This window comes from Podarcis raffonei, chromosome 11 (assembly GCF_027172205.1).
Source record: "Podarcis raffonei isolate rPodRaf1 chromosome 11, rPodRaf1.pri, whole genome shotgun sequence".
NCBI classification, from domain to species: domain Eukaryota; kingdom Metazoa; phylum Chordata; class Lepidosauria; order Squamata; family Lacertidae; genus Podarcis; species Podarcis raffonei.
The window spans coordinates 62,351,323-62,374,052 of NC_070612.1; the positions used below are offsets into that span (position 1 = coordinate 62,351,323).

General features: G+C 43.4%; 1 protein-coding gene across 1 annotated transcript; it reads left to right on the top strand.

Annotated features, from left to right (window-relative positions):
* Window positions 1-15,464: 15,464 nt before the first annotated feature.
* RFK (riboflavin kinase) lies at window positions 15,465-20,885 on the top strand. Its single transcript, XM_053408617.1, has 4 exons — window positions 15,465-15,624; window positions 17,652-17,803; window positions 18,604-18,706; window positions 19,990-20,885. Exons 1-4 carry the CDS (start codon window positions 15,543-15,545, stop codon window positions 20,121-20,123), a joined length of 471 nt encoding a protein of 156 aa, XP_053264592.1. The 5' UTR covers window positions 15,465-15,542; the 3' UTR covers window positions 20,124-20,885.
* Window positions 20,886-22,730: the final 1,845 nt, after the last annotated feature.

Below are 22,730 nucleotides of genomic sequence, written 5' to 3' on the forward strand. Positions count from 1 at the left end.
AGCAGAAGTAGATGTCTTTCTGGAACTCTCTGGCTTTCTCCATAATCCAGCGCATGTTTGCAATTTGGTCTCTGGTTCCTCTGCCTCTTCTAAATCCAGCTTGCACTTCTGGGAGTTCTCGGTCCACATACTGCTTGAGCCTTCCTTGTAGAATTTTAAGCATAACCTTGCTAGCGTGTGAAATGAGTGCAATTGTGCGGTAGTTGGAGCATTCTTTAGCACTGCCCTTCTTTGGGATTGGGATGTAGACTGATCTTCTCCAATCTTCTGGCCACTGCTGAGTTTTCCAAATTTGCTGGCATATTGAGTGCAGCACCTTAACAGCATCATCTTTTAAAATTTTAAATAGTTCAGCTGGAATACCATCACTTCCACTGGCCTTGTTATTTGCAGTGCTTTCTAAGGCCCATTTGACTTCACTCTCCAGGATGTCTGGCTCAAGGTCAGCAACCACACTACCTGGGGTGTACAAGATGTCCATTTCTTTCTGGTATAATTCCTCTGTGTATTCTTGCCACCTCTTCTTGATGTCTTCTGCTTCTGTTAGGTCCTTACCACTTTTGTCCTTTATTATGGCAATCTTTGAACGAAATGTTCCTTTCATATCTCCAAATTTCTTGAACAGATCTCTGGTTCTTCCCATTCTGTTGTTTTCCTCTATTTCTTTGCATTGCTTGTTTAAGAAGGCCTTCTTATCTCTCCTTGCTATTTTTTGGAAATCTGCATTCAATTTCCTGTATCTTTCTCTATCTCCCTCGCATTTTGCTTGCCTTCTCTCCCCCGCTATTTGTAAGGCCTCATTGGACAGCCACTTTGCTTTCTTGCATTTCCTTTTCATTGGGATGATTTTCGTTGCTGCCTCCTGTATAATCTTGCGAGCCTCCATCCATAGTTCTTCAGGCACTCTGTCTAGCAAATCTAAATCCTTAAACCTGTTCCTCACTTCCACTATGTATTCATAAGGGATTTGATTTTGATTGTATCTTACCGGCCCAGTGGTTTTTCCTACTTTCTTCAGTTTAAGCTTGAATTTTGCTATAAGAAGCTGATGATCTGAGCCACAGTCAGCTCCAGGTCTTGTTTTTGCTGACTGTATAGAGCTTCTCCATCTTTGGCTGCAGAGAATATAATAAATCTGATTTCAATGCTGCCCATCTGGTGATGTCCACGTGTAGAGTCGTCTCTTGTGTTGTTGGAAAAGCGTGTTTGTGATGACCAGCTTGTTCTCTTGACAGAACTCTATTAGCCTTTGCCCTGCTTCGTTTTGCTCTCCAAGGCCAAACTTGCCCGTTGTTCCTTTTATCTCTTGATTCCCTACTTTAGCATTCCAATCCCCTATAATGAGAAGAACATCCTTCTTTGGTGTCGCTTCTATAAGGTGTTGTAAGTCTTCATAGAATTGGTCAATTTCAATTTCTTCAGCACCAGTAGTTGGTGCATAAACTTGGATTACTGTTATGTTAAAAGGTCTGCCTTGGATTCATATCGAGATCATTCTATCATTTTTTTGAGATTGCATCCCAGTACAGCTTTCGCCACTCTTTTGTTGACTATGAGGGCCACTCCATTTCTTTTCCTGGGCTCAAAGTCATTAGGGGCACAATAGGACCAATACTTTGAATCAGGTCCAGTAGTTCACAGACAACCATTGCAGAGATGTGATGATCAGAATACAGTGGTACCTCAGGTTACATACGCTTCAGGTTACACACTCCGCTAACCCAGAAATAGTGCTTCAGGTTAAGAACTTTGCTTCAGGATGAGAACAGGAATTGTGCTCTGGCGGCGCAGTGGCAGCAGGAGGCCCTATTAGCTAAAGTGGTGCTTCAGGTTAAGAACAGTTTCAGGTTAAGAACGGACCTCCGGAACGAATTAAGTACTTAACCTGAGGTACCACTGTAATATGATCTCCTCTCTCCACTCCAGATACCAGCCAAGCATCAGTATTCTGCAGCTTCTGGACAGTCTTCAAGGGTAGCTCCACATACGATATGTTGCAGTAATCTAAACAGGAGGTTATTAGTGCTTGAGTAACTGAGGTGAAGCTGCCCCAGTCCAGGAACAACTGTAGCTGGTGAACCAGCAGGAGGCAGGCAAAGGTACGGTAATTCTTGCCACTAAGACACTTGGGCCCCCAGCAATAGAATCAAGAAGTAGAGGCAGATTTAGGAGAGCACAACTGGTTCTCCTGCACTGGGCCAAGAGGGCACTGCAGGGGGTGCCACAACAATGAGTTGGAACAGAAGACAAGAGGCAGGGGTGGCCTAATTTTGGCGTCACACAGGGCACCACTGAAATTTGAAAGCAAGGAGTTCCACCAAGCTATGAACCTGGTCTGTTGGCAGGAGTGCTATCCCAGGTCATGTCAATTCTCAGGATTCAGCTGCAGTCAGTAGTGATAAAAATAGAAGTCCATAAACTACCAGTATTTGCTCTTATTGTAATAGCACCATCACTGTACAGCAGGGAACCTGCAGCCCTCCTGATGAACTCCAACTACCATCAGCCCCAGGCAGCAGAGCCAAAAGCAGGGATGATGGGCATCTCAAGCTTAGCTTCCTGTACCATACAAAATGCCCTGGGAAGCTGAACAATTGAGAAATGTTCAGTTTGCACAGAATTCATGAATAAAATACCTTTACTTTTAGTTCAGTGACCTGAACCAATTGACCTACTGTAGGTATGTTTCTCACAGACATAATGATAGTGAAAGCTCCCCCAGCCTACTGAGATCATTCCAAGTGAAGATCATACTGGAAATGCTTTATGTGAAACACTTCCCAGAATTTTTCAGTATCAGGATGCAGCTTGAGTTGGTTTGGCCACTGCTGCACAAAAATATTTTGTGGAGAACTTTTCCTGTCTAAAGGGTGGCAGGAAAATCTATTTAAACATCTAATTTGGCAAGGAAAAACAGGATAGCTTGGATCCAGAGTTGTGCAACTCTGTATATGTGAGAAAATGTGTATGCAGGATCACTGGGGCAGTGCCGCAGAGTTGCCATCCTGGCACCAGCGTTGCTGCTACTTAGAGGGATGGCAAGGTCAGGGTGGCCACCCAGGCACTCTTGCCAGCACACCCATGCAGCAGCACCCACTCGCTGTCCAGGTTAGCAGCAGTCATTCTGGTGTTGGGAGGGTGACTGCAGAAGCACCCCACTGTGCCAGCTGCTTCTGTGTGCATGAATGTCTGTGTGTGGATGTGCAGGTGGGGGGTCATTATGAGAGATGGCCCCCCACACTTTTGCATTGGTCTGGACCACCACTGTCATGCAACCCATGCTTCTCCCTCTCCCCCATAGGTCAGCTACAAGGAGTTGCATCCACGTCCCTGGCTTATGCTTTTAGCCTTTACTGCAATGTTTTCTTGGGATGGTAGTCATGCCTTTATTTTTTCAGGGCTCCTTTTTATGTACAACTGCATGATAGGGGTAAAGACAACAGGGACAATTTTTTAATAGCATGGAGATGGGAGATATGGAAAGCTTCTGTCTGTTAAAGTTGATCTAAAAAATTGTGATGGCCCTACTTCTAGTTTATGCTTCTAAGTTGTGGTCACTTGGTTGCTGAAGGCAACACAATGACTGGTGTATTTTGGGACACTCTGATGTGTGCTACCAGTGGCTTCTGGCTGCATCAGAGAAGGAGGGAGGGAGCGAGTCCAAGGCTTGCTGTAGCTTGTATTGTAATACTAAACCTGGGGTGGAGAACCATTCCCACCCACTATCAATCCCCTGATGTCACCAGACAGACCATGAGGGATTAATTGCTAATTCATTCTGTGAAGGGAAGGGGATCTCCCAACAATTTTCAGCACCCCAAACAAACTGCAGTTCCAAGGATACTTTAGACTATGATATAACAAATTGTATAACAGTGCTTTAAATGTCTGGTGCAGGTGTGTGCTGAAGGCAGAGGGCCCCTTCTCCACAATTCTCCTTCACCAAAGAACCCCCTTGTGTGTTTTAAGTGTGACATGAGGCCAGAGTGATTATAGCCCCAGCGAGCACATCTTACCATCTGACATGTGTCTCTTTATATTCAGGTGTTGGTGTACTCTGACTGGGTACAGAGCTATACCAAATTTTATAAGTTGTTTTGTTTTGTGGGCAAAGCAGTAAGAGGTTTTCATTTTGCTGTTTCCCCCCTCACCACTGAGCTCAATAGGTGAACTTTTCCTTATGCCTGCTCTATAGACATCTTAATGTTGTTAAGGACATGGATGGGGTCTGAAGTGTATAGCATTTAGCATCAGTCTGCTCCTTCTATGTCCTGTACACATCTGTGTCCCATTTTGGTTGCTACACTGGCACGGTTGTGTTGGTGACACAGACACACAAGGATAGTTCTTGTGCCAGCATTAGTAATGCCAACTTTGCCAGCATAGCAGAGGGCTTCTGCCATATGGCCTGCAGGTCCTCTGCCGGCACATCCTGATTAAAGGATTGTGCCCTAAAAACTTGTCTAGAGAAATTCCATCAAGTTAAAGAAAGTGAGCCAGTTCTTTAAGCACTGGAATTTCCTGTAATGCATCTATCATTAATTATGCAGGAGAATTTCAGAAATGAATGTGAGCTTTAAGAGTTACAGGACATTACATTACACAAATATGCTTTCTGGCTCTGCAAGTCTGTTTAACCTGGCTTGCTTTCTGTTTGGGTCAACAGTTGCCAATAGTATAGTCCCTTGCCTGTGGGTTAAATGCTTACTTCCTGGAAAAACTAGAGACAGAGAAATAGAAGGGTTGCATTAAAACTCTCTTTGGTCACCACTGGAAAGTCATGCTAGTTATGGATCTGATGGAGGCCCAAGGCATCCTTGCTTCAATCTTTGAGACCTTGATTATGTCCCCTTTAACCTCAGTGCTTAATGACTCCCATGTTGCTCACACACAGACAGCCTAATCAAACTGAGGCATAACTTAGATCAAGGTGTAGCCAGGATTTTTGTGGTGAGGGGAGGCTTTTGTTAGGGGGGATCAGAACCTCAGATTTGTATTGATTTTGATTTATTTAGGGGGGGCAGCTGCCCCCTGCCCCCTCTCGGCTACGCCCATGACTGAGCTGCAGAGTAGTTAAAAGAAAGTTGGCTCAGTCACCACTGCTGCATATCCCTCCTCCCCTGGACTTGCCTCTCTCCCTCCCTGCTGCCACTGATTCACCTCACCCAGCCCCAGTTCCCTCTCACTTGCAGCAGTCCCTTCCCCCACTTGCTTCCTCTTCCTCTTCAGTTCAAAACAGAGTGTGTGCTCAGAAAAAAAACACATTTTGATGCATGGATAAAGGAGGAGACCACACTTGCATGACAGAATGCTAATGTGGAATTATGGCCAGGGCTGATTTCCCCAGGGCTACACACAGTGCTTTTTTTCTTTTAAAAAAATGTTTAGAGGTACTCTCTTTTTTCTACTCATATTGAAATACTGCCCCTCAATGAGGCCAAACTTAGATTCACAGGGGTATGCATAGGGGTATACATTTAGGGGCATAGGGGTTTAGGGGTGTGCGTACCACTGCATCCCCCCAGAAAAAAAGCACTGGCTACACACATTGTCAGAGGAGGTATCTTTTTTCACTGGATTACGTTAGGTTTCTGCTTTCAATGAGCAACTTAGATCTCGCTGAAAACTTGATGGTCAACACACACCACAATTGCCTCATTACGTAAATCATGTTTAGAGCACCACAACACAGACGTAACTGGCTGTAAAGTAACATAGCATTATATGTAATAAAACTGTGATTTAATCATCATATAAAAATATTGCAAAGCACAGTTCCTGATGGCAATAACATATCATATTACTATTAACCTTCTATATGTATTATTGTCGTAAAGTCCAAGGATTGTCAAGTCCAAAGATTGTCACGTTCAATTATTACAACGTACAGTTCCTGTTGCTAATGCTTGGCTTGACAATCTTTGGACTTCACGACAATAATACATGTAGAAGGCTAATAGTAATATGCCACAGGGTTCTGTCTTGGGCCCGGTCTTATTCAACATCTTTATCAACGACTTGGATGATGGACTCAAGGGCATCCTGATCAAATTTGCAGATGACACCAAACTGGGAGGGGTGGCTAACACCCCAGAGGACAGGATCACACTTCAAAACGACCTTGACAGATTGGAGAACTGGGCCAAAACAAACAAGATGAATTTTAACAGGGAAAAATGTAAAGTATTGCACTTGGGCAAAAAAAATGAGAGGCACAAATACAAGATGGGTGACACCTGGCTTGAGAGCAGTACATGTGAAAAGGATCTAGGAGTCTTGGTTGACCACAAACTTGACATGAGCCAACAGTGTGACGCGGCAGCTAAAAAAGCCAATGCAATTCTGGGCTGCATCAATAGGAGTATAGCATCTAGATCAAGGGAAGTAATAGTGCCACTGTATTCTGCTCTGGTCAGACCTCACCTGGAGTACTGTGTCCAGTTCTGGGCGCCACAGTTCAAGAAGGACACTGACAAACTGGAACGTGTCCAGAGGAGGGCAACCAAAATGGTCAAAGGCCTGGAAACGATGCCTTATGAGGAACGGCTAAGGGAGCTGGGCATGTTTAGCCTGGAGAAGAGGAGGTTAAGGGGTGATATGATAGCCATGTTCAAATATATAAAAGGATGTCACATAGAGGAGGGAGAAAGGTTGTTTTCTGCTGCTCCAGAGAAGCGGACACGGAGCAATGGATCCAAACTGCAGGAAAGAAGATTCCACCTAAACATTAGGAAGAACTTCCTGACAGTAAGAGCTGTTCGACAGTGGAATTTGCTGCCAAGGAGTGGTGGAGTCTCCTTCTTTGGAGGTCTTTAAGCAGAGGCTTGACAACCATACGTCAGGAGTGCTCTGATGGTGTTTCCTGCTTGGCAGGGGGTTGGATTCGATGGCCCTTGTGGTCTCTTCCAACTCTTCTATGATTCTATGATATGTTAGTGCCGTCAGGAACTGTGATTTGCAATTTTTTGATATGACGATTAAATCACAGTTTTATTACAGTGGTACCTCGGGTTACATACGCTTCAGATTACATACGCTTCAGGTTACAGACTCCACTAACCCAGAAATAGTACCTCAGATTAAGAACTTTGCTTCAGGATGAGAACAGAAATTCTGTCCGGCAGCGCAGCAGCAGCAGGAGGCCCCATTAGCTAAAGTGGTGCTTCAGGTTAAGAACAGTTTCAGGTTAAGAACGGACCTCCGAAACGAATTAAGTACTTAACCCAAGGTACCACTGTACATACAATGTTATGTTACTTTAAAGCCAGTTACGTGTGTGTTGTGGTGAAAACTTGATGGTGTCAGAGTCTCTGCACTATCAGTGCTTCTAGACTATCAGTTCTGCCCTGGTTCCTTCTAGACCAGCTGAAGGAGGTAAGCTCTGACCAGCTCTGTCACTCAGCTGTTGGGCTGGCTCAGTACCAGCCAGGCTCAGTACCAGCCCGGAGAGGATTGCAGCAGCAGGAGGCATCACTTTAGGGAACAGTGCAATATGCTGATAAGCACACACACATTCACCACAGTTCAGAGATGTGACTAACAATCTGGCCCCTCATCTGACCTCCTTTCCATTGGCATATTCTTTTCTGGTTTTCTCCTCCATTGTTTGGAATCATTGCTATCCATCCATTTCCTTGACTCCCCCCAGCCCACATCCTCCCTCCTTTCCTCTTCCCCCTTCATGCATATCTGCCTCCTCTAAAGAAAAGTCTCCCTCCAGCTAACACCTCCTTCATTTAAAATCTGCTCTGTCTTCCTCTCATCATTCCAAATCCTCCCTCCATGATTGCATCCTTTCTCATGTCTTCTTCCTTCCTAATTTCTGCCTATTTATATCATCTTAATTCTTTGCAGCATCAAGTCTTATTTCCTCAAAACAAGACTGTGTATGCACACACACAAACTTTTCTTCCATGCAAGTTGCTGTTATTTACGTCACAGTTTCAAGTGTGTGTGTGAAAAACATAAGTTATAGAGGTCAATAAAGCATGATGTCACCCAGGAAAAATGCTGAAGAGGCTGCAGCTCCACTGGCACATACCTCCATATGTGGTGGGAATGCCCCCAAATTTAATCAGTGCTGCAGGAAATCTGCAAAATAACAAAACAAGTAGTAGAAGCAACTCCAGAATTAGCCCTATTAAATACATTCCAAGACAAGGATGCACATTCACATGACAAGGAACTCAAAGTCACTCTAAGCAGCTAGAGGCATCATAGCTAGCTACTGGAAAGACCTATCAAGAGTGAATATAGACCACTAGTACAAAAATGTATGGGAAATGTATGGAAAAGTTAACCCACAAACTTAAACAAACTTAAACTGGCCCCACCTTTTCCCCTGACAAGGACAAACACAAAAGGCAACACCTATTGATATGAATGGGAAAGACCAATGTTCTTCCCCATATACAAACTGAAATACAATTGGGTGTGGACTACTTCAGTGCCATTCAACGGGTGGAAAAGTGGATTAACAACTAAATGATGCTCAAAGATGGATAAGCCCTTACATTTCACGGCTTTTTGGTTCCATTGTTAACATTTCCCCCCTGTGTACTTTATTTATGGATTAAAATAATTTATACCCTACCTTTCCACTACAGAATAGCACTCAAGGCAGCTAACAACATTCAATTGTTCAATCCTGTCCATATTTACGTGTACTTGGAAATAGGCACCACTGAACACCATGATGTCATCTGCAAATTTGATGAACATCCCCTCAATTCCTTCATCCAAGACATTATAAAGACATTGAACTACAACAGGCCCAGGACAAAGGCTTACTCCCAGGTAAACGAGCTTAGGCTTGCAACCTAAAATGATCATAAATGAAATAAAACAAATAACAATAAATCACAAAAAGATATGAAAGATAAATAAAAATAACATTTCAGTATAAAAATTAAGACAAATTGAAAAGTCTGCCTGAAGAGAATTAACTTTATTAAGGCAGCAGAAACTGAAAACCTCAGCTCATGGCATATTCTTGGGTGGGTCTTTACTAACTTCAAAGGCACACTGATCTTGCAAAATGGAGAACAGTAACAGTACTGGTTGAGTCACACAGCAGTTTCATGCTGGCTGAAGATATCAGATCCCTTCTCAGTAACTTCCGTGCAGGTAAGCAGTGATGTCAAAAGTACCTTATTGCTGCAGGCCTTCTTTGGTGCATCTGTGTCAAGTGTGGGAAACCTTTTTCAGCCCAGAGGCTGCATTCCTTCAAGACCAACCTCCCAGGCTCCACATAGCGGTAGTGGGTGGGGCAATAGATGTCCCTCTTATATTTGTGCAGTAGGAGACTGTCCAGCCGCTCACAAGTCAGCAGTTTCAATAATCATTACTAAATTAATTTTTATACTACCTAATGCTAATAAAGGCTTCTAAGTGGCTTACAAAACCCAGCCACACAAGTGTTAAAATATGAACACCCACCATTAAACTAGGCAATAAAACAATCCCATTAAAATTAAAAACAGGAGACAGGTGGAGAGATCATGTAAAGAGGTACATCTTCAAAAGCCAGGGGAACCCCAATACAGATGGTGCCTCTCATTTTAAGCAGGGGCTGCTTTCCATATTACTGGTCCCTGTTGCCACAAACCAATGATCATTAGGCTAGGGCAAGGCTAAGCCAGTTCCATTTGTTGCTATCAATGCCCTTACTGGGCAATGGAGGGAAGTCACTCTTTCAGGTAACCTGGCTCAGAGTTGTTTAGGGCTTTCCTATGTAAGTAACAAGAACTCAACCCTAGTTGAACATAAGCAACCAGTTCAGAGCTTTTAGCACAGGTGTGTGACCTGTAAGGGGCACTGCACCCTACCTGCGTGGGCCTCAGCAGTCGTAAGGAAAGCCCCACATAGAGCACATCACTGCAGTCCAAACTTCAGGTCCAAACCAGTGCATGGGCCACAGCAAAGCTCTTCATCCAGCCAAACAAGATACTATTCTATTACTATGGGTAGCTGCCTTATCTAGCTTAGTATTATCAACACTGATTGGCATCAGGACTCCAGGATTTCAGACCGGGGTCTCTCCCAGCCTTACCAAGAGAGGTCAGGGGTCTTCTGCATGCACAGCAAAGGCTCTACTACTGAGTTATGATCCTTTCCCTGGGAAGCCCCCTGTTGCCCAGCCAAAGCAAAAACAGCAACTTCCTCTTCAGTTATTCTCCTGTCAAATTAGTTACTGTTCAGCAACCTGCACTTGGAATTGATCTTCTGGATCCCATTGCCAGCTTCAAATTCAAGATCTCAAAAACGCACTTCCTCTATATTTTCATAAAGTGCCTGCACAATGTCAGGTTCACGCTCTAACACCCACACAGGCGTTGAACCATAAGACACACTTTTTCCCCTGTGTGTGGTCACGTAAGAATGAAGCCCCACCTAGGCCAGCATCCTGTTCTCACAGTGGCCGCTCAGATGCCTGTGGGAAACCTGCAAGCAGGTAACGGGTGCAACAGCACTTTCCTCACTTGTGAATCCAAGCAACAGGTAGTCAGAGGCTTACCACCTACAGCTGTGGAGGTTGTCCGTGGCCGTGATAGGCTTATCCTCTAGGAATTTATCTAATCTCCTTTTAAAGCCACCAAAGGCTGATGACAAATCAAGGACAAATAGGCACATTTGAAAAAGTGGGGAGAGCATTTTGTGTGTGTGTGTGTGTGTGTGTGTGTGTCTTAGGGAAATCTTCTGTTAGTTTAGAATGTTTAATTGATTTAGAGTCCTATTTACAGAACAACTATTAAGGGTGTGTTTATGAGGAAGTGAAGTGGCAGTCCAATTGCCACCTTACTAGTAGGCTATCCCAGGTCCTGGAACCAGTTAAAGGTAAAGGTACCCCTGCCCGTACGGGCCAGTCGTGTCCGACTCTAGGGTTGTGCGCCCATCTCACTTAAGAGGCCGGGGCCCAGCGCTGTCCGAAGACACTTCCGGGTCACATGGCCAGCGTGACGAAGCTGCTCTGGCGAGCCAGCACCAGCGCAGCACACGGAAACGCCGTTTACCTTCCCGCTATAAAGCGGTACCTATTTATCTACTTAGGGACGCGGGTGTGCTGTGGGTAAAACCTCAGCACCTAGGACTTGCCGATCGTGTGGTTGGCGGTTCGAATCCCCGCGGCGGGATGCGCTCCCGTCGTTCGGTCCCAGCGCCTGCCAATCTAGCAGTTCGAAAGCACCTCCGGGTGCAAGTAGATCAGTTAAGCAGGTGAATAATTGCATTTAAAGCAATATTTTAAATTCCATTTACGTACATGGCAGAACTATGTGAATTATTTATTCAGTAGAACATTTCGCTTAACAAATATGCTAATGGAAAAATAAATGGTTCACAGGTATTGTGTCATTAATTGAACAATATATTTGCCATTGGTTTTCCCACTAAGTGCTATTTCTTTAACATGCAGATTAAGGACCTATTCTCTTTACTACTTTATGGCATAGTGGTATCAGGTTTTGTTTTCCTCCCATCAGATATTCAGGACTGGAGTCCAAGAGATGTAGCTTTTTTCTTTTAAAAGGTAGCTTTTCACAGCACCACAGTGATCATGGAGCAATTAAAGTGTGCCCTACAGTCCAATCCTATGTCTGCTCTGAATTAAGTCTCTTTTACTACATTAGGGCTTACTCCCAGGTGAGTATAGGATTATAGCTTTAATGAATGGGAATTAAACGGGTGTATGCACATTCTTCAATGGGGGGAGCAGGGCAAGGGACATGCAACTCTAGGTGCACATTAAAATACATCAGAGGACAAAAAATTAAGTGGAGAACTATAGATTCTTGTTGTCGTGACATTCATACTTTTTAATTGTGTAGCCTGAATATTGTATCATGTATCAATAGTAATAAATCAGCTATCACAGCCAGATGTTGTGCTTTGTCTCAGATGGAGAACCCAAAACAGAGTTTGCACAAGATACCAGCAAATTCCAGACATCCAAGGAGCTTATTAGCAGATTAGTCCCCAAGCAGAGATCTTAGATATGAATTACATAGCAGCATTATACAGCAAGCTGTCCTAAAACTACTGACTTCTACTCATGTCTTGAAGTAACTTAAATTGTCCTGAGCAGCTATTCTTGAATCTAAAAGTAGATGATCTGTGCCACCCAGTGGACAGAAGAAGAATATTTAAACAATTAGCCTGAATTTTCTGAACATGACAGAACCTTAAGAAAGGCTAGTCTATTGCAGCAGAAAACAATAGGAAGTGTTTCATAGAATTTGCATTTTCTGTTGTGGAGTTTTAGAATTAAAGTCATTATGTTGGCATAACACTGGTTTTGCCTTCCATGCTGATCCTCCTAACCTATATTTGAACTAGCAAAATTGGGATGAGCATTCCCTCCTGGTTGCTGACCAGAATTCAGATTCAAAGTACTCACAAACCTGACTGTGGACTGGTTGTTTTTACAATCCCAGCACTGTCCACCAATCTGTACTGGCCACCTAGTCTTGACAGTCCCACACATCTGCCACCAATCTGTCACAAGGGGTCACTTACCATGCTTATATCATTACATATAGGGTCTCTGCCACATACACCATATATTAAAAGTATGTACTAGCATTATCCTAGTTAATGTCCCTACTGCCATCATTTCAAGTAAATACCGGTAATAGCTTTGAATGCCTTTTCTTGCTAGATATAGACATGGGATGAACAGACTAGAAAATGAAGATTGGAAAGTTAGATGTATTACAATTTACTAAAGGTTACTATAATATAAAATAATAGGTTTATTTACAGGTTGGATATATAACAATGTTGCTTCACCTATGTTAATGTTACTATTATTCTAAAGAAGTGACTATATAGTTGCTGTAGATCCAGCCTTCAAACATTAACCAATTAACCTTTTAATCTTCACCCCAGTTAAATCACAGGCTATTTAGAGTTCACGATCTCTGCAGTTTAACAGCCAACTACAGGTATATTGCCTGCAGTTCTTCCATAGTATTGCTACTGGAGTCTTCCTCTCACCCTTGCTTGCTCTTCTGAGATTCTATCTTTAATGATTTCAGCTGTGAAGCATTGGCTCCTTCCTCTTTATCAACTGCCTAGCCCTGGGGGCCCCAGTCTGGCACCTGGGGAGATCACAGCACCCTCAGGTACCTTGTTTGGAGCCTGCCAAAGTCCATACTCCTCCCGCTTTATTGAGTTTTTGAGCTTGTTAATCCTATTGTTGCATTTTTTGCAGGGGGGAGGTTATTGCCTACTTTTTTGTCAGTTTTTTTTCCTTTTGGTGGAGTGAGGGTGTTTGTTTGTTGGTCATCCCCACCCCGCCACCAAATCTTAAAGCTTCAATATCTCTGTGTTGGGAAGTTCAGCAGGTGCTGCTTTGACCTTCACTGTGAAAGGAAACCAGCACCTGTGAAAGTATCAGTGCTCTGTACCAATTAAAGGTAAAGCTGAAATCAGAGTTTGGAAGCATGACTTGACACTTATGAGTAATAAAAGGCCACAGCCAAGGAAAATCCCTGGTGCCACCTGTTTTGCTTCCAGCAGTGTGCCAAGACTTTTTAATGCAAGAGAACATATTGGATCATGTGAAACCTATGGCAGCCAGCCAACAAAAACAACAGTGTCTGCATGCCTTGCCCATGAAGGTGACCCTGCACACTTGACAAAACAAGCATCTCCGCTGTGTGGACAGGAAACCTGGGCACATGCCAAACACAGCATGCGGCTGGGGCGTGTAGCTGTGAGGCAGAGTAGGCAAGAGGGCAATCACTCTCTTTATAGAGAAGCACGGTATCTTAAGACAGTAGAAATGGTCAAAGCATTCTCTTTTTTTAAATGATATTTATTAAAATTTTTCCATTATCCAAAAAAGTCAAAGAAAAACACAAAAACACAAATAAAAAACAAAACAAACAAAAAAATTTTAAAAGCACATAAAATTCAAAGCCCTCACTTTCAATGACATATTTTCTTGACTCCCCCCCCACCTCCCCCTCTTGTATTCCAGTTCAAATTGTTAGCTCAACAAGTTCTTATCCCCAATTCTTAACCTTTTTACATTTCGGTCATTTTAAAAAACCAATTTTAACTTTTAAACTTTTGACTTATAAATTTATAATTTATAACTTATAAACATCAATAATTGCATATCTGTTCTCATACTTAAACCCTTTCCCCCCCCCTAAAGTCGACCTAAGTTCCCTTCCACGATTTCCCCAATTCTCATACATATAACCAAACAAAATAAAAACAAAGCAAATTATAATTATGCCCCCTTTGGATTCCCAAGCTCCACCCCCCCTTCCCGGTTTCAATCCCCAACAAATGTCCATCAATCTTAGTCTACTTTCAGCCTGGGGATCTCACGTCCATGGTCAAAGCATTTTCAGGGCCAGCCCACCCAGGAGGCAAAGGGAGGTGACCACCTCAGGCAGCAGGATTCACAGGGGCAATAGATCCCAATGTAGATCTTGGTCTTTAGGTAGATCTTCACTCACTCCTTCCCTGGTGGAGGAGATAGAATTTTGTTCTCCTAAGGGGCCAAGGTGTCTTGGTTTGGCCGAGCCTTATTGCCATAATCAGAAACTCTGCAAAAAGGAATCACAGAATTGTAGACTTGGAAGGGACCCCAAGGGTCCTCTAGCCCACCCCCCACAGTGCTCTTCCTGTGCCTGCTTCCTGCATCTTCCCTGATGGAGAGTTCTCATGGGTGAAGTCAGGGAAGAAGTAAAAAAAACAAAAAAAACTTAACAGAATTTGTAGAAAGGTTTTGACAGATTTCCCCGAGCCCTTGGGGGGTCAAAGGCAAGTAATTTAAAAGAAGTGTTGTAGGGACATTTCACTCCGAGTCTGCTAGGGTCAGACAGAGGCTAGTGCCAGGAGGGCGTCCTGCCCCGCCCCCCAAACCCTGGCTAGGCCCTTGAGGCTTCTGGAAATCTTGTCCCCTTTTCGCGATGCTGCCTCGCTGCTGATTTCGAGGGCTTTGGACCTCATGCTTTTTGTGCCGAGAGCGGAGGGGCGGAGAAAGGCAGTTCCAGGGCTCCTTCCAAGCAGAAGAATAAAGCCTTTACTACATAAGCCTTTGCTGCGGCGGAAGGGGGTCGCGAGCACTACTGGGGTTGACACGCGTCCGCGAATGCAGACGAGGCGGGCCCACGAGGCAGCTTTTCCTCCCAGGATTCCTCGCGCGCTTCTGGATGCTGGCCGGCCCCGCGCAGGCGCAGAGGCGCCCCTTCCGCCGTCGCTCCTCCTCCCTCCCCACAGAACCGGAGCGGGGAGAGCGGTGGCTCCGCCCACCAGGGGGCGGGGTCGAGGCGCGGTTGGCCGCCGGAGCTGGAACTTTCCAGCGTCGTTTCGCCCCCGCCTCCTGTGACGCGGCGCGAGGCCCCGCCTCTTCCGCACCGGCAGAGCCCGAGTTCGCTGGCCGCCGCGCGCAGCTGCCCGTCTGCCTGCCTGGTCGCCTGGTCCCGCTCTCCCTTCCGAGCGCCCGCCCGCCCGCCTGTGCTTGTGCCTCAGGGGCCGGACCGGCCTCCGCCGTGGCCTCGCGGGGCTTCTTCTCTCGGCTGGCCATGAAGAGCCTGCCGTACTTCTGCCGCGGGGAGGTGGTGCGCGGCTTCGGCCGGGGCTCCAAGGAGCTGGGCATCCCCACAGGTGAGCGCGGCGGCCGGGCGGCCCTCGGGGCCTTTGCCCGCAGGGAAGCAGGGAGCCGGGCCTCCCTCCCTCGCTCCCTCCCGGTGGCGGGTTTCGGTTTCGTTCCTCCCGCCAGACGCCGATTCTGCGCGGCTTCAAAGGCCTTTGAATGACCGGGTCCTGGCCTGCCCCGTGTCCCAGACTCGAAGCCGAACGGGAAGATATCCGCCACCTGTTCAACCGGGATGTTGTAAGGAGAGAGAATCTGATCAGGAAACCGGCTCCTTGTGTAGGAATGCGGGACCGTGTTCTCGACGGCACAAGGAAGAAGAGGCAGCAGGGAGCCAAGCAGATAAATAAATAGAACAAAATCACCCTCTGCTGGTGGATCAATAGCTTTGGAAAAATCTAATTTAGAGGAAGAATGGGATATAAATGTAGCTGCTGCTTTCAGTATATACAGTAATTTGATCTAAAACCGAATTTAGCATTAATGTTGAACTGGTGCAGTTGTGGGAAGTTAACATTTATCATCCAAACAGCAGGGACTTTTATATTACGGAGAAATAGTGCTTTCTCGACCAATTGCCAACTGCATTTTGCATGATTTTGGGCACCATCCTACCCTCACCTGTAAGCCAGATGAGTGACCTCTGGAAACAGAACAGGTGCTGCTCCACTGGAGATGGAAGCCCCCTTGGGAAGTCAGCTGGGCCTCCCGCAGCCAGTGGCTTAGCCAGGGTGGGCCGCACTGCCAGAACTATGTTCCTCTCACTTCCTCCATCTGTGACACAGTGTAGGAGCTGGCCCAGCCCTGTCTACAAAAGCAGCACAGGGCTGGAGTCCGAGCCACTGTGTTCCTGTGGGGCACCCTCCTGCTGGAGGGAGGTGGTGGGCAGATGCCAGCCCCTTGTTGCTTTTGTGGGTGGTGTACTGCAGACCCCACATGGCTTGTGGGGCCAGCATGTGCCAGTTGTGTCCTTGTGGTGTCTGGGGGCGACACAGCAGCTCCACGTGCTGCAAGCCCAACCCTGGGCTGTGGTGCTTTGGGGAGTGATGCACTGGCCTCTGGGGTGCCTGGACTTGTCTGGAACCATGGGATCTGGCATGCCACCCCAAGGTAAGTGCCACCTAGGGTGCCCTGCCCCCCTAGCTATGCTACTGCCCACAGCAAGTATTGCTGGCTAGTAGAGTAGAGGGAAATGGGGTGTGCTGAGAATAGCATGGAAATGCCACATCCTTTGACCCTTCATTTCCCAGATACGTCTCACGTACGGGCACCAATCCTAGACTTGGCATAGCTAATTCACTCTCATTGCAGACAGTAAATGAGAGGATAAATTAAAAGCTGCCTCAACCTCCACCCTGTCCACGGTGAAAAGTCAGGGCTGCAGATGTGGCAGTTGCTATTCCAGTGCATCTCTCCCTTCCATCAGTGTAAAAGTAGGATTGGTGTACGTTATTCCTACCCACCTCATTTTATTCTCACAGGTAGGCTAGACTGAGCGCTAGCGAGTGTCTTGTGGCTGCTCACTGAACTCCATGGGACTAAAGTTCTCCTAGTTTAATTTGATGCACTAACCACTCTGCACCAAGTTGACTGTCAGGTCTTAACGTACAGTCTTGAAAAATTTGTGGAGGATTGTGGCCCTTGTCTTAAAATAAGTTAGCTTGCTTAGTGGTTTTGCAGACGTACAGAGAAAATTTTTGCATCTCTAAAGAATTAGAAGTACTAGAGGTTTTTGGATTATTGTGTTGTGCAGTATAGCCATTGTGTGTTTTTTTTCTAGCAACCAATACACAATTGTTTCGCAAACCATGACTTGATAAAGAATAGATTTAAATGCCATCTTTCTTGGTGACTTAAAACACTGGCTAAAACTAGGACAATCAGAGCCCAAACTTGATCTGGATTCTAATCATGTACCATCTAAATAGGAATACCAAGTTAACTGAACTGTCCTGGGCCATCGTCCTTTTCCTATCGTTTATGAAACGTTTTAATGTAATTGTTTGTTTAATGTAATTGTTTCATTTATATTTTTCAGCTAACTTTTCTGAGGAAGTGGTTGATAGCTTCCCATCTGATATCTCTACTGGCATATACTATGGCTGGGCTTCTGTTGGAAATGGAGATGTGCATAAAATGGTTGCGAGCATAGGCTGGAATCCATATTATAAGAATGTTAAAAAATCAGTGGTAAGAACATTATATTTTATCTAGCTTATGAGAAAACCATTGTACTTTCAGTTGGAACAGTTCCTGAGAATATTTCTTGATAATGTCAGAGCTGATCTGAAAGCATTAAGGTCTGCATGCTGCTAAACTCACAATAAAGGAGTTTTCCATAATAATAATAATAATAATAGCAGCATGGGGGGGAGAGTCCCCTTCTGCTTTATAGGAAATACATTTCCTATTTCTGATCCTTGATGACAGATCAAATACTGATATTTAACACTTTAAACTGAAATTGGGATACATGTATTGGCTGTGACAGAATGCTTCTTATCCTGAGATCAATGGTAGTTACGGTACTTTTAAATTCTCCAAGAACGCAGGTGTATGCCTGCACTTACACATTCTGTTATGTGCTTCATCAGAACTAGTTTGGCTGGAATCTGTGTTAGCTCATGAGGAAGTGTTCACTGAACTGAAGGAGATACACAGTTGCTATTTCAAACTGATTTCTTGTGAAAGGCTAATATATTAGAAGGGTAGGTAGAAATAAAATGGTACGGGAAAGTTAGTAGCAGTAAACTGTTGTGTGAAAGTGCAACAGGAACATATGCAAAGGACTAGCAACCTTAAAGGTTTTCTGCCTCTATTGCACTTTATTGTTACATGCGTAGCACCTAGAAAGGGGTTTTTGTTTGTTTTGAAAGTGTAAACTGCAGTATAGTGTGAAAACTGCCTTCTATAGTATGTAATATCTGGCCATTAGGATTGCTAAATTCTCAATCAAGCCTATATATTAAATTACGAAACTGTTGTTCTAGGAAACACACATCATTCACACCTTCGCAGGAGACTTCTATGGAGAAATACTTAGCATAATTATTGTTGGATACATAAGACCAGAAAAAAACTTCAGTTCTTTAGGTAAGTCCTAAGTACCTTTTGTAACCACTGTCAGTGTAGCTATAGCAGTATTTATTCATTCATTATTTATTTACTTTAATTATTTACTGTACTTACATACCAACTTTCTGCTGAGGGACCCAGGTTGGGGGGCACAGTCCAACTAGGGCAGCCCCAATGTTCTCTTTGCCTGCCGCCCTTGTTCTCTTTTTCCTTCTCAATACATCCTCTCATGGTTATGACACCTGTAACAAGCTAGATATCCCTTTGTCAAGCTGCCCAGACATTAACTATTATTATTTAGTAGCTTCTTTTTTGAGTGAGATGGAAAAACTGTATTTTGGAGTTTCCTATATCAAGATACATGTCCCCCCCCCTTTTCCAGCTAACTAGACATTTCCAGGATGCAGTTGTGTATTGTTTTTATGTCCTTGTATGTTCTCCCTGTGTACTGCCAATGCATTTTAGAACACAGGGTTATATAAAGGCAACCGTCTTAATAGGAAATGTATTTACTCTCAATATGGTGTACATTTCTTGGAGGATAGGTGAGAACAGAATATAAACTTACATTTACAGTACCAGACTGGTAGATCTCAGTTTGGCACAAAACATAGAAATGTAATACCAAATCACGCCTTTCTCTTTTGCAAACTACAGATTGTGCAAACCATACTTTAAAACATTGAGTTAGTTGTAGTTTCCAGTTTTGGGTTTTTTTCTTTATATTTTGTCTGAATTCAGTCAAACGTAGGAGCTGTACTAAGGTTCTTGGATGGTCGTCATCAAGGCAAAGACCAGATCTGTTTAGCTTAGCAAGGTTGTTGCATCATGTGCTTTGAGACACTAGCTCGTCCAATATGGATGTAATGGCAGCTGGTTTGCTGTGCAAGAGGAACACTGTGACAAGTCTGATGCATGTCCATGTACAGTCATACCTCTTATTATGTTTGCTTCAGGTTCAATCTTTTCAGGCTGTGTCCCGCGGCGAGCCGGAAGTAACGGAATGGGTTACTTCTGGGTTTCACCACATGCGCAGACGTGGCAAATTGCGACGTGCAGACGCGGGTTGCGTTCTGCTCATGATGCAAACGGGGCTCCGGAACGGATCCCGTTCGCATCCAGAGGTACCACTGTAATGCCAAACTGGTTTGCTTGCTGTGTCTGAACCAATATTGAGTCTGCCCCTTATCTGTGATAAAGAACCTTTGATACTTTTGAAGAAGGCTTTTAAGAATGTTTTCTGAACCTTTTATTCAGAATTAGTCTGTGAAATGGTATCAACTTCTTTTCATTTTATACAGATGCACTAATAGCAGCTATTCAAGATGACATTGAAGAAGCTAAGAAAAAACTAGACTTGCCAGAACACCAGAAATTAAAAGAAGACAACTTCTTCCACACTACTACTGTTACCAACCTAGTTAATGGTCATTGAGTGATGCCACTCCTTAATTTTCACTGTATATTGCACTAATTTTAGTGGCTGTCCTTTAGAGAAAAAAAATCTGTAACCAGTATTCCTGTGGTTTAAGATTTCTGCTTGTATTGGTATTGAATTAAAGTAGTTAGGCAAAAGTAACTTTTATTAGTCTACATATTATAATGGCAAGTTAGGAAAAAGGTTTCACCATACCCAGGGCAATGTGTACACACTGTTACTATTAGTAGGTCATCCAAGGCTCAGAAACAGTTTTCTTAATGTTGACTGGTAATTTGTAAATGTTTCTAATGATGGTTAGCTAATCTTTAAATGAGCATCGTTTTCTGATTTTAAAGGTCAGAGCAATCATGCCAGACGCTCTTGTTGTGAGGGAAATACAATGGTAAAGTAGACTTCTCTTTTGGATACTTGGTTTTTATTTGGTACATAATTAAAAATGGGTGGCATCCAGGGGAAAACTAGTCACATTTCAGGATTTATGTTGTGCCATTGATTTTAATGAGACTTCAAAACAGCATTTTTATATACTTATAATAGAGTTTGTCTACTGTACTTGATTCTCAAATAGGGTGCAAAGACCCTGGTTTCCAGAGAAGCATTTGAAACCAGATAAATCAAAAACTTTTAAATAACAAATATTCTTTTCTTTATTGTAGAATGATTAAAAACACATTTCAGTCTTTGTCTCACCATATCTATGCACAACGTAACTTTTACAAAATGGATTGTAAAATAAATGGAGATTTCAGTGATGAATTTAGCTGACTTAGAAGGTATGGGGCTTGCTTTGCTGCTATATAAATTTAGCAGTTGCCTCTTGGTGAAATGTCTGTGCATAAGCACTCATTAGCGACATTGCCTGGTTGTGGATTAAATATGGTATAGCTTTGATTTATGGCTTGCATAATATATGACTTGCCTTCAACTTTAGTGATATACACAGGGTGGAAAGCAAGGGGGATTGGCCTAAGCAACTTTCAGCTTTTGCAGAAACCTAATTGATATCAGAATTGTGTCTAACTCTGATTCTATGTTAAACCTTCTTTTAGAAGTACACATAGTATACTTCTAATTTTTTGAAGCCTTTTATGTTAAACATGACCAAAGTCCTACAATGAAATGTTAGACTGCTTAGAAAAAATGTGTTGGAATGTAAACTTTGGGGCATTTGTGCAGTCCCAGAAAGAGCCTAATTTAAGAATAATGCGATATAATTGTAGGGAGCTAAATACACAGCAGTTTTCACATGGTTCAATGTGTAAACATGTTTGTGGGCAGTGAAATTGCAGTGGGAAGTCCTGCTATGAATCTGTGTTGAAGACCTACAAATGAGTATGCAAGCTGAATGTGCATTTGAAGATCATACCTTTTCCAGAGTTCACATGCACACAGGTTGGAAATAAATGCAGGGCTTGTCATTGTGATCTTGTTTGCCTCCTATGTGTTTGTTGTATCTTTTTTGTGGGAAAAGTGCTTGTATATTTCAGAATTTTCCCATTGTGTTGATTTGCAAAGAAACCTCTAGTCTCCTTTTGTCATTGTTGAAATGTTCCTATATCCATATCTGAATGATGTAGTTAAGTTTAAATATTCTGGTTTTATTCAACTAACTCTTACACAAAGTACACCCATTGAAATGAATGGATATAACTAACTTGGGTCCATTAAGTTGCAGTCCATCTATCCTGAGTAAATGTTAGTTGAATACTAAGTTAGTTTTTAGTAACATGTCCACTATTCTCCCCGCCGCCGCCCATGTCCAAACAATTAGGCTTTCCTCATTTTTAATATATTAGATATTTATTATTTGGGTTTCCACTGACTTGCAAGTTCTCTGTGTGCCAGGTAATGTGTATGTTCTAGCATGCAGTTAGCAGGCCTGTAGCAGCATGTTTCTGCTTCTTCCAGCTTCAGGGTTGAGCAGCACAAAATTAGGTGGACTTAGAGCCAGAAAAAGCGCTTCTTCCTACTACAAAGTTCTGTAGTGCCACATGGAAAAGTCCCCTCTCTGGCTCAGGAGAGGGAAAGGAGATGCCATGCCAAGCTGAGCTATTGCTTCTGGAAAATAGGTTTGTGGAAGCTTACCCCACAATAATTTAAATGTTAGCAGTTGGAAGTAAGCATACTCCAGTCTGACGGAGGTGATAACATAAGCTTAACGGTCTGAGGTCTTGATAATGTTGCTACCTATGATTGTTTACTGTTTGTGTTGTCTTTAGAAATGAGTGCCTTCTGGAAGGGTTTATGAATCTTGAGCATTTGAATTTGAATGAAGAGAATGTAGTCACAGAGTACTTTAATTTTGTGAAAAACTGCACTATAAAGTATGAACAAGAAAAATGTTCATTGTTCAGTCCAGATAAAAATACACGAGTGTATGAAATCATTTATTGAATTCTATCTTTTTATATACCTGTATTTAAGATGATTCATTTTAAATTTACCACTGTAATTTTATTAAGGGTTTTATTTTTCTACTCATTTCAACAAATAAAAGTATGGAAAATGTGTATATGTAACTATTCAGTTTGTCATACTTGATGTACAAAGAATACAGAATAACATGCCTAGTTTGTCCACATCTGGCACTTCACACGCATT

What these genes read in the sequence shown, in the direction of transcription:
- RFK (XM_053408617.1), top strand. Translation starts at nt 15,543, where the DNA reads ATGAAGAGCCTGCCGTACTTCTGCCGCGGGGAGGTGGTGCGCGGCTTC. An exon ending in GGAGCTGGGCATCCCCACAG is followed by an intron (nt 15,625 to 17,651) that starts GTGAGCGCGGCG and finishes TATATTTTTCAG; the next exon opens with CTAACTTTTCTGAGGAAGTG. An exon ending in AGAATGTTAAAAAATCAGTG is followed by an intron (nt 17,804 to 18,603) that starts GTAAGAACATTA and finishes CTGTTGTTCTAG; the next exon opens with GAAACACACATCATTCACAC.